At 38.3% G+C, this 16,646-nt stretch overlaps 1 protein-coding gene and 1 non-coding gene across 3 annotated transcripts in view; one reads left to right on the plus strand and one right to left on the minus strand.

The window, feature by feature from the left end:
* Window positions 1–16,646, minus strand: part of SEMA3D (semaphorin 3D) — a 178,885-nt gene that overhangs the window by 91,604 nt on the left and 70,635 nt on the right. For both annotated transcript variants that reach the window (XM_038741265.1, XM_038741266.1), the window contains 2 exons: window positions 15,706–15,885; window positions 3,051–3,211 (listed from right to left, as the gene is read on the minus strand). In XM_038741265.1, coding sequence (XP_038597193.1) covers window positions 3,051–3,211; window positions 15,706–15,850 — 306 coding nt within the window. In that variant the 5' untranslated portion in view covers window positions 15,851–15,885. The remainder of the gene's footprint in view (window positions 1–3,050; window positions 3,212–15,705; window positions 15,886–16,646) is intronic.
* Window positions 3,833–3,970, plus strand: LOC119921183. The gene has a single exon (XR_005448489.1). It is a non-coding gene; the product is annotated as a small nucleolar RNA SNORA7 (small nucleolar RNA).

Below are 16,646 nucleotides of genomic sequence, written 5' to 3' on the forward strand. Positions count from 1 at the left end.
ATAGCAGAAAAAAAACCCAAAACAGTGCTATTTTGCCTTCTTTCTTCCTTAACGGTCTCGTTGGGCTAGCCCAACAGCACTTTTGTCATACAACGCTTATTCCAAAGAGCACAAAGTGCTGCAGACTATTAAAATCCCAATAAGTTGTGGTTTCTGCACTCAGAGTATGTTTGGAAGTCTGCCGAGGGCTCAGGGCCAAGGCAAACCACCATGGGCTTAAGCACTGTGCAAACACAACACTCTGACAAATTTGCTACCGAAGGATACCTTGTAGCATTGCAGCATTATGTCATGGCAAAATTTCACATATCTGTGTAAACATATCTACTTGCACACCCACAAAAATGCACAGCCACAGGCATCTACAAAAGCATGTAGTACAGTGCTCTGCACACAGCAGGCACTCAAATATTAGTGAATGACTGTGGTACAATATTTCAATATAAAACATGAACTGGATAGAAGAATTTCTGTTATTGCTCACAGGACAAGTTTTTCATTCCTGCTTTACAATGTAGTCTGAATCTACTGGGCTATTCCAATGAGCATAGAGAAATAAATAATTTTTAAGAGCCATAAAACTCAAATCCTAAAACATTAACACATGGAGGAGACTTTGAGATAGTTCATAAATATTTGAACTATTCAGTTATGGAAAAGGAATTTAATTTTAAACAATGACCTCATAGGCACAGTTCAGAAACATGGACTCTCTCTTGTATCTGTTGATTATGTTTAAGGTTTGTACACAGCAGAGTTGAAAAATGAGTTCCTTTTAGACCTTAGAACCACAATAAGTAATATAATACAGCACCACAGCATATATGTACATATCCATAATTTAATGTCTGTCTCTCCTTCTGGACTGTAAGCTCCTTGTGGGCAGGAAATGTGTCCCAACTCTGCTGTAATCTCCCAAGTTCTTAGAAGAGTGAGTGACTGATTGGTAATGGTAGCAATATTCAAAGAATGTGTTTCTGCAATGCATGATTCCTAGGGACACTCATCAAATAGCTGCACGTTGGTTGTCCATTCATTTGAAAAGCTGCCTAGAGAAGGTGGATGGGAACTTCAACATTATAATTCTGACGATGTCTTTGAACTAAATAATGCAGGACAGTGAACTTCCAGGACTAAGGGTTATAGGCAAATCTTTAGCCTGGCCTTGGCCACAGGGTCAGTAGGCACAATTCCTTTCATTTTGATTTAACAATAATAATAAATAATAATAGTAATAATTGTGGAATTTGTTAACCACTTATTATGTGCCAGACACTGTACTAAGTGCTGGGGTGGATACAAGCAAATCGGGTTGGACACAGTCCCTGTCCCAAATAGTGCTCCTTTCTACATCTTGAAAGGAAAGCACTGACCCTACAGGCATTGTTTATCCTTTGGCAGATGTGAATCCTCAACAATGATCATATTAACTTCTCTAGCAGTGCTTTTTCTAAGGTATCTAGTGGAACGACAATTAAGAATTCACAGGAATCAGAGACACTTGAAAAAATTTGGCCTTAAAAACAACTTTCTCCCCATCCTTATCCTCACTCCTCTCCCACAACACTAGGGTTCTCACGCTTCACTTCTCTCAAGCCACTATTCCTCATTCTCATCTTTCTCACCACCAACCTCTTGCCCTCCCTTCCTTCTGGAATTTCCTCCTGATTCATACCCAGCTGATCATTGCTCTCCTCTTTGTCAAAACCCTTCTGAAATCATATTGCCTTCAGGAGACCTTCCCCTGGTTAATCCCTCATCTCCCCAGGCTATTTCCACCACAGCACTCCGGACACATATCTTTAAACTTTTTTGCTTTCCCCCCTTGCCTGTTATTTAATTCCTGTCTCCCCTGCTACAATGTGAACTCCTCGAGGGCATGGATAGCATCTACTAATCTACTAATGTCATCATACTTACTAGAGTGCTCTACACAGATTAAGTGCCTAATAATGTTTTTATTGATTAAAAAACAATAAGTAGAAAATAATTATTATTATGTTTGGACAATTAACACCAATATTAAAAAGATGATCAAGGTGGCATATCACTTAAAGATAGCCAAAGTTAATTCTGCTGCTCAATAAGGGATTTCCGAGAAGCTCATTTACTGTCAGCAGAGTTTGTCTTTGATCAGACATTACAATTGCCATTTCCTTCTCTTTGCATTCCTTTTCAACATCTCCTCAAAAATTTCCTACTGAGAGTCTCAGAAGGCAGGAAAATTGGATTTCTATAATATGAAGACTTAGCCCTCCCATTAAATTAGAGTTCCATTAAAGGATATACTAAATATTTGATTAGCTAAGTAGAACGTTGTATCCAACCTAAGGAATCAATCATGGTGATGGCAAAATTATTCTTTTGGGATGCTAATGGTATGTTCTACAATTAATTTAAACATAAGCCGATATATTTTTATTTATTTTTAAGAATATTTTAAGATTTTTTTCTCCACATGCCAAGTTGAGCTAATTTTTGTGTAATAAAATTACAGATGAAATACAAATCTATGATCAGTTCAGTTCCATTTTCTGTGCCCGCAGTTGAGAGTAATCATAATTATTCTTGAAGTATATTACAAGATAGAAAGAATATGTAAGAGATTCAGTTAATTCCCTTTGGCTTAATTGACCAGGTTCTAGGACCAACCCAGAATCTCCCAAGAGGCCAGGTGCGTCTTCGCATGGTTCTACAGCTCAAACTCATTTTAGTTGAACTGTGAGAAACTGGCAACTCATTAGAAAAAAATTGGGTTTCCGTTGCACGTTGTTGTTCCTTTTTTATACGGTGTCCCCATACACTGCAGGCATTTAATATATATTACTTCACTGTTAACGAGGTCATTCCCATAGATGTCTACTCAGTTCATAAAACCCAAACCATGTAACAGTGGGAGGTGATATAATTAACTTCTTTTATGATCAAGAGACCCACTGCTTTGACATCGAGCCATTAAAGAAAATGGGAAGAAAAAAGCAGGGGGTGGGGAGCAGTAGGAATGAGACCAAGCGAGTGATTGGCAACAGAGACAGATAAAATAAACTAACCTTCTTAAAATTTTTGTTTAAGTCAACCAAACTGAGCAGGAAGATGTGATCTTTCACTCCAAGCAGCAGCCTGCCTCTCTCTTCATCTAACAGTAGGGTTTGGAAATCCAGTCCCTCTTCTGAACCCGTGAATGGAATACAGCTGTTTGAAAGCAGCAAGTCTGTGGGAAAATAGGGGGGAAAAAACAACAGCATAACCAAATGTTTATTTGTGACTCCATGCTTTCTTTTGTACACATATACATTCACAGCATGAGTTTCTGGTTTAGAGGACTGCAACAAAGAGTATATTTTTCCTTGATGAATGATATTCTAGTTCAAACCTACTTTCAAAATACTCCAATGTTTCCTTTTATTAAAGGTCATACTAATCTTGTAAACTGAAAAACACCAACAATAAATATGAACAATACGCACTGTTTGGTGGGAGTGCAGGAGACGAAGACACTAGGTGTTTATATAATTCAGTTGTGCAGTTCATAAGGGTATGAAATTACATCCAAATTCCAAGGGCTGGCTAAACAGGCATGGGTGACTTCTGAACCCAATTCCAATAGTAATAATGGCATTTATTAAGCACTTACTATGTGCAAAGCACTGTTCAATAGTGTGTAGGTGACACCACCAGGGATCGTCAGGATGGAAACTCCATATGGATAGTTGAGCAGCTCAAAGCGATTGTATATCAACACCCTATGTAGGTGGTTGTACAGCAAATCTACAAGTCCTTCCTAGCTTTGCATATGGAAAATAATCAATTAATAGTATTTATTTTACTAAGACACCTCTGAGGGTCGCACCTGGAGAGTTTCCAATACTCTTTCAGTCTCGACTATGGAAGGGTGAGTCAAGCAGAGGCATATCCATTCCATTTCTAGCTTGGGCAGTGGCTAGTGAGTGGAAGGCAATCTGCTGCAAGTCAAAACTCACCTGTGCTGGGCAGCAGCGGCATGGGAGAGAGTCAAGGGCAGAGACTCAGGTTTACTGCATGGAAGGAGGCAACAGTAAAGCACTTCCGCATTTTTACCAAGAAAACTCTACAGATACGCTACCAGAACGATCACAGATGGAGGTGGGACCTTCTGGGAGAGATGTGTCCATGGTGTTGCTATGGGTCAGAGATGACTCGACAGCATGACAACAACAACACTTTACTGAGAAGTAGAGATAGTACAGTAACTTTATGGGGGATAGTTACAGGCAAGATATTCACAATAGGAGAGAAAGGAAGGACGGTAGGCGGGAAGGGAAGGGACATAATTCTCTCTGCTGCCCAGTTCATTTTTCTAAAAACCAAAGTCCAGTCAAAATCTCCCTATTCCTCAAAAATCTCTGAAGGCTAATCATCCACCTCTGCATCAAACAGCAACTCATTACCATCCACTTTGTCACTCCATCAGCTCGACCCCTCCTATTGTACTTCGCTCAACTACTACAACCCAAATCACACAATTTGCTCCACTAATGGCAACTTTCTTGCTTGTTTGGCTCACTGCTGACCGCTTGCCCACATCTTCCCCCGGCCTAGAACGCCCTCCCCCTTCATATTAATAGACCACAACTCTCCCCACTTCGAAAGCCCTACTGAAATCACATCTCTCCTCAAGAGGCCTTCCCTAACCCCTCATTTCCTCACCTATTTACCCTCTCCTATGTGTCACCTCTGCACTTCCACTCCTTAAGCACTCTGATGCTCATCCCATTCCCAGTTCCACGGTACTTATGCACATAGTCTTTTACTCTTTCATTTCCCCTATCTGTAATCTACTTCAATGTCTTTATCCCCCATCAAAACTGTAAGCTATTTGTGGGAAGAGACCATGTCTATAAACTTTATTTCACTGTACTCTCCTATGCACTTGTTACAGTGCTCTGCCTATGGCAAGCACTTGATAAATTCCACTGATTGTTTAAAATGGAAGGAGAAGCAGAAAAGAGGGAGCACTTCAGCATTTCAATCACTATCAATCGTATTTATTGACCACTTAACAGCGTATAAAGCACTGAACTAAGCGCTTGGGAGAGTACAATATAATAGAGTTGGTAGCTATGTCCCCTGCCTATAATAAGCTTACAGTATGTGCCAAATTCCCAGAGAAATTTTATGCCATATAATTATTCAGTTTCCCTTTTCTGCCTACCTGTAAATTATTTTAATGTCTTCTCTCTTACTATACTAGAACCTCTTTGAGATCATGTCAACTAATTCTACTGTATGCTTCCAAGTGGCATAGCATAGAGCTCTGCACACAGTAGGTGCACAATAAATATTAATTATAAATTGAATACTTGTGAGCTGATTTTATCCCTAGGACCTTGTTGCTAGTTATTCTGACATAGTTTTTGATGTTGAGAATGACTGGTAGATAGATAACTATCTGATAGTGATGATAGATGAATGACAGATCAGCTCAAGAAGCCTAATTCAGAGATGGCCACCTGTGAAAGGTGGTTTGTCTATATTTTGTTTTACAGCTTGATGACCTATTCTCTCCACTAATCTGGCAGCCTCCCCAAGAATCTACCAATCTTAGGGAATGTTTTACAGTTGTTAGCAGATGGAGGATAACTGCTTTGGAACGGATCTAGGTTCATAGGTCTGACACCTGACTCAAAAGAGGTTTTTAACTAATGCACTCTCCAGTTCAGTACAGATCATAGGAAAGGAGTGAGAAGCGATTTGAGATTCAGGTAAAATGCTTCTGGTAGCAATTACCACTTTCAATGGTATAATGGTATTTATTGAATAAACATAAGCAGAGCACTGAACTATGCACTTGAGAAAGGACACTAAAATAAATAAAATCCCTACCATTAAGGATCTCATAATGTAGCAATGTGATAAATAACAAAATCCCTACCATTAAGGATCTCGTAATGTAGCAATGTGTGTACAGCCATTCTCTAGACTTTCAGGAAGTTTCATTTTTGTCTATATTTTCATTAACTTATCAAAAATCACAGTAGGAGACTATGATGAAAATCAGAAAGTGATTAAAAGAACTTTATAAAGGAATATTTACCTACCCAGAGCTCTTTAATTTAGATTCAGAGAGACTTAAATTATATCTTTCAAGTAAAACTTTCCACAACATGTTCTTTAAGACAGCACAAGACCACTTTCAACTGAGAAGCAGCTTGGCCAAATGGAAAGAGTATGTTCCTGAGCATCTGAGGACCTGGGTTCTAATCTCAGTTTTATTTACCTGCTGTGTGATCTTGTACTATAGTTTCCTCATTTGTAAAATAGGAATTAAAATCCCTTTCTCTCCTCTATATTTTGAGTCTAATGTGGGACAAAGACTGTATCTAACCTGATTATCTTGTATGTAACCCAGCATTTAGTAGAATGCTTAGCACATGATAGCATTACAATTTGGAAGACATTCATCTTTTGTCTACACATTATTTCCAAGTCACATAAAAATACTCCTTTCTGCTTTGCATTATGATTCTTGAATGAGACAAGTATTCAATAAAGATATGTGTTTTCCTCTCATGATTCAACTGTTTCCAGCTCTAGGTCTTTAAGCATTTTGGAATTGGATGACAGCGACAGCTTCCATCTCCCTAAAAACCCTCAAACATGATTTGGAATAGTGAGAACCATTTTGCATCATGAATTTCATCATCCTAACATCCTCGACATTTCTTAGGAGAGTTTCCTATCATGAAACCAAAGATGGAAAGGGATTTTGCAAAATGACTCTTGAGTGCACTCAGTTTTGAATTCCAAGTCTGACATCAAGACAAACAGTTATCTCAATGCCTTTGCATCAGTGAACTTTGAGGGACAATCTGTCCCACCCATTAATGCTGAACTCTTATTACACACAAACAGATGATTTCACAAAGAGTCACTGCTAAATGTTTTCAGAACATGCACTTTCATATTTTCCCATTTCATTAAAAATTTTTATTCGCTTAACATTTTCCAGTCTCATCATAAAATTAGATTTCTGAGTATATGGAGCAGATTCTGTGTTTATACTGGAATGCCTGACTTATGGAATAAAGAGGTATATTTCTTACTTTAGACAAACTGAAAGGGATGTCTTAATGTGATACTCTTTCACTCTTCAAACTCATAAAGAATGTCCCTTTTCTGTAAAATTCTGATTCCTTATTGATATTAGTGGAACATGTTATGTGTACACTGGAAAGAAATCTATAATATGCACTCCCCACTGATTATTTTTCCATTAAATTAGATGTAACATTGTAAGTGTTTTTCAGCTCACAGCACCACTGGTGTAGAATTTCAAAGCTGTTCCAAAAGGCTTAAACCATCTCTTTCAGTGGGCAAACATCCAGTTAACTCTCCACCAGGGCCCTAAGGTGCAGGTGAGGGGAAGATATTGAAGTCAAGAAGATGGAGGAGAACCATGTGAGGAGTATTAATGTGATAAGCTTTTTCAAAAAGGAAGTGCTCTAGTTTCAGTGGGACTTCTGCCTGATGAAAAATAAATGTGAAGTGACATATGGAAATCTATGCATAGTCTTCAGAGTTTCTCTCAAATTTACTGGAAAAAACTGTTTTACCTTAGACAGTCCTCTATCACTTGATGGTCAATTTTGTCTTGTCTTATACTGTCAAGTCGTCTCCATAGAAATGCCATGGACACCTCTCCTAGAACACCCCACCTTAATTTACAATTATTCCCGTAATGTATCCATAGAGTTTTCTTGGTAAAAAATACAGAAGTGGTTTACCATTGCCTCCTTCCGTGCAGTGAGCTTGAGTCTCCTCCCTCGACTCTCTCCCATGCCACTGCTGCCGAGCACAGGTGAGTTTTGACTTGTAGTAGATTGTCTTCGACTTGCCCAAGCTAGCAATGGAATGGGTATGCCTCTGCTTGACAGTCCCTCCCACAGCTGAGACTGGTAGAGTAATGGAAACTCTCCAAGTGTGACACTGAGAGGGGCAATGGTCAATACTCATAATCAATTTGAGAAGAACATAGTTAAAATATTTAAAAATAGAGGGATGGGTGATACGTGCAGAGAATAGGATTTCACCTTCTGCTTCTCTACATCCAAGTAGGAAGAAAATGTAAAAATGCAACATGTCTACAGCATTACTCGCTCGCACACACACACACAATTTTCTAAGGTTTTACTCAGCCACTCCAAATTTTGTTGCACTTAGTCCCCAAATACATTTGATTTGAGAGCAGCAGCTGCACAAATAACAGCTAAACAGAATTATTATTATTCTGGGATGATTAAATACTGCTGTGCAACTTGATGTTACCAGCAACCAATTCAAAAGCACAGCTTACAGATTTTGTTTGGCCAAACTAAATAACTATCTTTAGACAGGACATATGAAAATCCATTAGGCTGAAGAATGTGGTATTATGAAGAAGATCTCAGGCTGGGAATTTGAACAGGTTCTTCTTCCCTAAGAAGCTTTATCTTTTTTGTGTTTCGGCCAAACAAAGCAGAGTCATCTTTGCTATCATAGCAAGTTTTAAAGGGAGTGCAGTTTCAGCCCAAGTGAGGCACAAAGAAGTGAACTATTAAGAACAGCGCTGGTACACAGCATTCTTGGGGACTAACTAGCTATTCTCTCTCCTATTTAGACTGTGATGCCCATGTAGGATGGTAACTGTCTGACCTGATTATCTTATATCTAACTCAGTGCTTGGAACACTGTAAGTGCTTAGCAAATGCCACAAATTACATCACAATTATTATTACTAACTTACTGTGCAGACCACTGTAATAGTAAACCCTTAGGAACATATAAGGAAGTCAAATACATGGTCCCCACCCTTGAGGAGTTCACAGTTTGAATCACTGAGGATTAATAGTGAGCAGACTGAGTTTATTTTCATAAGGGAGTGTCTTTTGAGGCAATCTCATCCATCTCCCCAGGACTACCTAATGACATTTTTCTTTAGTGTAGATGACCAGTTTGGATTGATGGCCTCCTCTCCTTCTCTATTCCTGACAGGAAGGGAGTGGTCAGTCACAAAGAGTGTGATAAATTAGGGCAACGATGCTTCTCTTTCAAAGGACTTGGATTTTGGCAGCTAGCTGTACAAGAAAATTCCAACTCTTATGCTCTGTAGGACATGAGGATTCACTCAATTCCAACATTATTACCAGGGTCATGATGCTGGGCAGAGAAGCAAACTTCTCCCTTGAGAAGCCAGTGTCCAAACAGAAGAAGAACTATTCTACTGGCTCTGGGAATATCTTCTTTTGACATCAGTAAGGTCAGGATTTAAAGGTCACTAGTAGCTTGCTTCTGTCAGTCTGAGTCTATGCAATGATGGTTGTCAGTTCTAGTCTTGGGAAGGGTGGAACATTTGGAAAATGAGGACTAATTTTGAGACTTGCAACTGCATTGTGTGCTATTTTCTTTACAGAGAAGATGGATGATAAAAATAACTTTTCCAACTCCTAAATCCCATCTTGGTGCTGCAGCTTTGAGAGGGAAAACTCACCTCTTTAAAAAGACAATTCTAGATCCAAAAAAACAAACTGTTCATTGCTTTTCTCTTTCAGTTCTGATAGTAATGGAATGTGACAAAGTTCTAAGAAAACATAATCAATTAATGGTATTTATTGAGCACTTACTATGTGCATAGCATTGTACTCAGGGATTGGGAAAGTATGAAACAACAGAGTTGGCAGAGTTTAGAGATGAAGACAGACATTAATATAAATAATTTATAATATATAATTTAAAGATATGTTCGCATTAGAGCTGTGGGTTTGAGGGAGGGCAAATATTAAATGCCCAAAGGTCACAGATCCAAATGCATAAATGATACATAAAGGAAAGGGAGCCACGGAAATGAGGGCCTAATCATGGAAGACCTCTTGGAGGAGATGTGACCTTAATAATATTTTGGAAAGTGGAGAGAATGGTGGTCTGCAATAAATGAAGGCAGAATTAGCAGGAGTTTCTGACCAATCACAATCCTCCTGTCTTCAGTTGTCTAGGAGGAAGACAAGGGAAAGGGGGCAGCAGCAAAATAGATGAAATCGGTGCACAGTAAACAATCGGTATCACCAAGCAAAAATAACACATAGGAGTGTAAATGAAAGAGAATACAAGCCATTATATCATCAAATCAGTCTCTAACAGGGAAAGATGTTGAATGGGAGTGTGGTAGTTTTACACTGTCATATTTCTGTCTGCACCCACGCTTCTAAATTCCCAGGTTTATTCCAGATGGATCAACTGTCAATACAAGCAATTTTATGTAGCCACATATGAAGAACATGTGATAAAAAATAAGACCCTACCCTAAAGAACGTTTAAAATGTGATGGACTTCATCTGACATAAGGGTGCTGAATCTAAAACAAAAGTAACTTGTAGGTGTATTTTTTCAGCTCACTAGAAGTTTGTAGTAAGCACACCAGAAATTAATGGACATTTTTAAATCCATCCCTACATAAAAAACCCTTATAGGCTAATAGAGCATTTTTATTAACTAAACGATAGCAAGAGAAATATGGAAAGGAAAATGGGCCTAACAATACAAAGTTTATTGAGGAAAGAAATAACAAGTCCAACTAAACAACAGGGAAGATGGTGTTTTCAGGCTTCTGCCCTGAGGCATCATATCTATTTCACCTTTCATCCCAGCATGGCATTTTAGCACATAGTAGGTGCTTAGTTATAATTTTTATTTAGTAATTATTCTTATATGTGTTACAGCAAATACCTTAACTTGCAGATTGTGGAGTTCTCTGTAAATCTGTCCCACAGGACTCTTCTTACTGCCCACTGCTACTTTGGAAGGAAAGAATCACACTTTTTATCTACTAGATGCAAAAAAACTACAATAATCTGGGCTGTTTTATTCATTCATTCATTCAATCGTATTTATTGGATGCTTACTGTGTACAGAGCACTGTACTAAGCACTTGGAAAGTACAATTCAGGAACAGGGACAGCCCCTGCCCACAATGGGCTCACAGTCTAGAAGGGGGGAAAAAGAGTGTCTGCCCTAACACCCACAATGTAACCAACACACCATGAGTATGAGGGACCCGAACTGAGAATACGGTCCATAACTGGCATGACCCACAACTAGCATATACCCAAGTGCCCTCAGCTGGGCAGAAGGAGACAACAGAGATGTGGGCTACTCATATTTTAAAAGTAGCCACCTGGATGATTCACACAAGTAAATGCTTGCCTGATCCTCAAGTGCCTTCTAATTCACATTTATGCTTTCAGAATTAATTACAGACTGTTTCCTGTTTTAATAACTTATCTCAGAACTACTTAATGACATAAGTGGTTAATCTGATTACTCAGTAACACAGTTTATTTGTCTTTTTTTTTAAAGATATTTTTTCCACCCTTAGGAACTAAGAAAACAATAACCACGAAGGGAAATGTAGAACTGACAATAGGTAAACTTTTTTCCCATCTTCATACGTTCATCTAATTTAAAAAGAACTTTAAATCAAGACAACCTGTTTAAACTTGACACTGTACCATTATCTACGATTGCTTTGATATTTCTGTGATCCGAGAGCAAGAAATGTGGAAAATAAATATGTTTTCAATTGATTAGCACTAAGCTTTAGGGTGAGTTTTATTTAAATTAAACTTTGGTGTAAGTATAGAGTTAGGTATAGATTTAAATGGAGAAGCCATATTACTTGATACTAAACTGAACTCTAACATAGCAACCGTTGTGCTTCCAAGCACATAATGACGTCAGATAAATGCATTTTTTTCATCTTCCACACTTCCTTTCCACTGGGATTACTGAAACATTTATCTTTCATGTCCAGATTGTCTCTAGTGCACTGTGACTTTTACCAAACAAACCTCTTTTTGATTCCCTAGCTGTTAAATGAAGAAAAATACTTTCATTTCTTCACTAGGGCCAGACCAGCATGCTTAAAGCATTTTTACATAAAAGTAGATTCATATCCATATTATTCCTTCTTCGTCAGCCCAATTAACATTTAATTTCTTATGAACAAAAGTTCAGCCTGTTGCAATTTTTGAAAAGGTCACTTTTAAAGACATTAGCTGTAAAACAGACTCCAACTGTGTGCTTTGATGAGACAAGTTTTAATAGAACACACTGTAAATATGAATTGTTATTAAGTGGATCGAAAATTTAAAAGGAAATAGATGAGCTATAAAACAAGAATAGCATTTATGATTTGCTGAACCTCCAATATTTGATTTGGACCACAATAAGAATCTGACAAAGCCAAGTTGAACAGAATTGTTCTAATTAAAAATAATTTAAATCAGTTAATTTTCATAAAAAGTAAATTTCAGTCCCAGAATCTGTGCTAATTAGTTGTTTTATATTATCTTTATGGGACAAGAATTGTGCCTCTTCAACTTCTTCTGAACAGGACACAAATGTGGGATCTAAATAAATACTACTTTAAATTTTAGAACCTGTTATACCACAAATCTCTGCATTAGATTGTAAACTCCATGCACTGAAATCCAGAAAAAGAGCATCTATTACCAATACCATTAACTGACTATTGACTTATTTACTGATTTAACTGAATTATTCTGCAAACTTTCTATTCATCTTGACTGAGTCACACACACACCCCTTTCCATTACAGCATGGGTTTCAGGCATCAGTCAACCAACAGTATATACTGAACATTGTGTGCAGTGTACTGTACTAAATGCTTGGGAGCATAAAAGAGTAGGTAGGAAAGTTCCTGCCCACAAAGGGCTTACAGACTAGAAGGGAATACAAACATTAAAATAAATTACAGACAGACAAGATTCAGAGCCCATCAACTCAGGTTTCAGAAAACACTCATGCTTTCCCACTGCTTTCCAGCTAATCCTCTTTCCTTTCCTACACTGAGTTGTGGGAATGGGAAGCACAGGCTGGGAAGACTCACTGCTATCACTAACAACTCCATCTGGGGATGCCCACTGTTGTGCAATTTGATTTAATTGCATTTCTACTGAACACACAGGAGAGAGAGAGAAAGAGAAAGAAAGAGAGATTTAGGTCCCAGTTTTCTTACCAAGCTTAAAATACAGATATTCAATCTTTTCTCCCTACAAATGGCCACGGTGATTTGATACCTATATCAAAGAGGTATAAAAAAGTGCAAACATCCATTGCTATGTTGAGTGACAAATGAAAGGTATCAAGGCTACCGAAAGCTGATGTGGGTTGTCACCTTTAAGAGAGGTGCAAGAACAGGAAGGAAAATTTCAAAACTGTAGAAATTTGTATTCAATTCCAGGAAACTAGGATAACAATAATAATGATAATAATGATATTTGTTAAGCGCTTACTCTTTGTCAAGCACTGTTCTAAGCACTGGGGTAGATACAAGGTAATCAGGTTGCCCCATGTGGGGCTCACAGTCTTAATCCCCATTTTACTGATAAAGTAACTGAGGCACAGAGAAGTGAAGTGGCTTGCCCAAGGTCACACAGAAGATAAGTGGCAGAGCCGGGATTAGAACCCGCTTCCTCTAACTCCCAAGCCCCTGCACTTTCCACTAAGCCATGCTGCATCTCTATAATAACAGCCTCGGCAATGGGGTGGGGAGGAGAATAGGCTTCCAGAGATGGTAGTACAAGCCACCAGAAGTGGTCACCCTTGAGATGTTTTAAGAAGGCAGAGGTAGGATAGCTGGAGACAAGCTTGGTCATGAAGAATTTAGCTCTGCCAATCCCTCCCCAGATGCCCCCTGTTCCTTCCTGAATCTTACCCAAGCTGACTTTCCATATCCCTTCTCCTAGAGAACTGAAGATAGGATTGTGATTGGTCAGAAACTCCTGCTACACCAAGCCAATGCTTCTGATAACAAACGAGCACCCTTGCTGCACTCATGGCGTAGACAGTGATGTGGAAAACATTTTACTTAACATGAAATGGAAAAAAAGAAGTCCTAGCGCTTCCAGTGAGAGGCCCAGACTTTGCACAAAGCTGAATGGCGTAACATCTGTGAGCTTTTTACAGCTCACACATTTTCTGAACATTCAACCACAAATGACTGCTCTTAGAGTAAATGCTTTCTTTCATTATTAACAGAATGCTGTTTGACCTTGGGAAAGTCACAATTTCTCTGTAAAATGAGGATTAAATTTTTGCTTTCCCTACCTGCAAGCTGCGAAGCCCATGTGGGACCGGGACTATGTCAGATCTGATTATCGTGTATTGATCCTGGTGCTTACTATAGTGCTTGGCACATAGTACGGGCTTAACAAGTACTATTATTATTCATTAATACTGGGCATTTACTGGTGGAAAGTCACTTAGGGGACAGACAGAAGTAGTATCAAATGTGAGCCTTGCTCTTAAGGAGCTTAAAATATTTATGGTGTTACTCTTGCCGTAAAGGTTGCTCAGGTGCTCATATTATCAATTTCTACGTTTTTGTAACACTGATCATTTTGTATTGGAAGCAGGCAGGAGTCAAGGGTGCTTCATTAGCGTTGGATGCATCCCTAAAAAGTGCAGTGAAGCTATGAACACTTAATACAGATTAGCATATAGGATTTGACCAATCAATAGAATATAAGGGTGCATTAAAAGGTGTTTTGTTTGAAACGAAATAAAATGATTGTTTAAAAAACACCTGTCCTTATAGCCCTCCCTGATGGCAAATCCAGTATGGGACCTCTATTTCATGTTAATCCTGCTCTGAAAATTAAAGTAACTGGCTGTGTTTAACAGTTTAAAGTGATTTTGTCTCGCCTTTTCACTTACCTTTTATATTTCCTCTCTAATCTTCTAAGATTTAACACCAAGCTAAATCTTGGCATTCATTTAATGGCCCTTTGAACAAAAATCAGGAATTGTGAAAACTTAACCATTATGAGATATAAGATGTTTACACTGTTGGAAGGTTGATATAGGTCAACTCTATAAGGTTATTCTTAGTTCAACTGCTATGTAAACTCTTGATATCTTGTGGAGCCTGCCCTGTAGGACATAATATATGTGTTAATCGTATTATAGAAAATGCATAATATATCCGGGTATGACCTCTAAGTTCACTGTTTTCTCCCCAACAAATAACAGAGTTGTGTTGCATAAATTCACACGAAGCCCAAGAGTACAGCTGAAAGGAAATCTCTTCACATGACAGTATTTTCCCACCCAATTCCTGTGAATTTTGCATTTCAAGCTCATAAATTCAGACAGTTGTCTTCAAAGACAGTGATTATTGAAGACCTTCTGAAATACTAAGAAAATACATTGCACTTATCTTTCAAGTGTATCAAATAATCACGTACTTCGGATCCCTGTCATATTGTCTAGTTTTCTTTCCGGAAAAAAGTACTTAAGAAGTAATGACTCACTGGTGAAAAAAATGATTATAAACCCATTTATAAACTGTATACTAGACTATTAGGTTTAAGCCTTGAATTGAACTTAATAAAAACAAAATAAATTGTGGTATTTCTTAGGTGCTTCCTATGAGCCAAATACCACTTGAAGTTTGGGGTAGATCAAACAGTCCCTATTCTGTGTGGGGCTCAGAGTCTTAGGAGGAAGGAGAAATGGCATTTAATCATAATTTCACAAATGAGGAAATTGAGTAAATCCTCCCCAAGGTCACACAGCAAGCAGGTGGCAGAACTGGAATTAGAACTCAGGTCTCCTGACTCCCAGTCTTGTATTCTTTTTTTTATTTTTTATTTTTTTTTTGGAAAATATTACCTTTGTAGGGAAGTTTAAGCCGGGGAATATTTATTTTAGAAGTTCTTATGACTGGAAGAAACAGCATCAGCACACAAAGCGTCACGAAGGCCTGAGAGGTTTGAAAATCTTGGCTTCTGCATTTTTCTTCTTTCTTAATATTCATGGTGAGAAAAATTCTTGTTTCCACAGAATGTTAATCTGTAAGGAAATAAATGAACATTGGTGACATTTGTATCTTCATTCCACTGAGTCTGATGTAAAAAGTTGCAGGCTCTTGTCCAAAGAGCTTAGGAATAAATGATCACAGTTCTTCACAAAATCAAAACATTTACAGGAGTTCCAGTTTCCTTAAAATAACAGATAATAATAATTTGGTGTCAGTTCTCTCCTTGTGGCTCTATAGGACAAGACAACAACCTTGGACTGCAGAAAGGCATTCCTAACTTGTATTTGTAATAATAATATAATTGTTAAGTGCTTTCTATGTAAAACACTATACTACGTGCTGGAGTAGATATATGAGATAATCAGGTTGGACACAATCCCTGTCCCAAAGTCTAAGTAGAAGAAAGAACAGGTATTGAATCCTTATTTTATAGATGAGGAAACTGAGGCACAGAGAAATTAGGTGACTTGTCCAAGGTAACACAGCAGGCAAGTGGCAGAGTACGAAATAGAAACAGGTCCACTATTGGCAGTAGAATCACTAACCTCACCAACTCTGAAATTCCACTCTCAAACCACAACCTCCTGACTTGTCTTCTCTCCTATATCCCCCCGCCCTGCAAATCTGTCCCCCTTTCTCACCAATACCTCCTATCTCTTGACACCATTCAATTTTCTAAAGTCATCATCTCCTACTTGGTCCTTAGCTTATCTCAATACAGCAATCCTTGACACTGCCCTCTCAACTGAACTTAATTCTCTTACTCCCATCCATACTCTGATCTCATATCACC

The sequence above is a fragment of the Tachyglossus aculeatus genome (assembly GCF_015852505.1).
Source record: "Tachyglossus aculeatus isolate mTacAcu1 chromosome 12 unlocalized genomic scaffold, mTacAcu1.pri SUPER_6_unloc_1, whole genome shotgun sequence".
Classification (NCBI taxonomy): domain Eukaryota; kingdom Metazoa; phylum Chordata; class Mammalia; order Monotremata; family Tachyglossidae; genus Tachyglossus; species Tachyglossus aculeatus.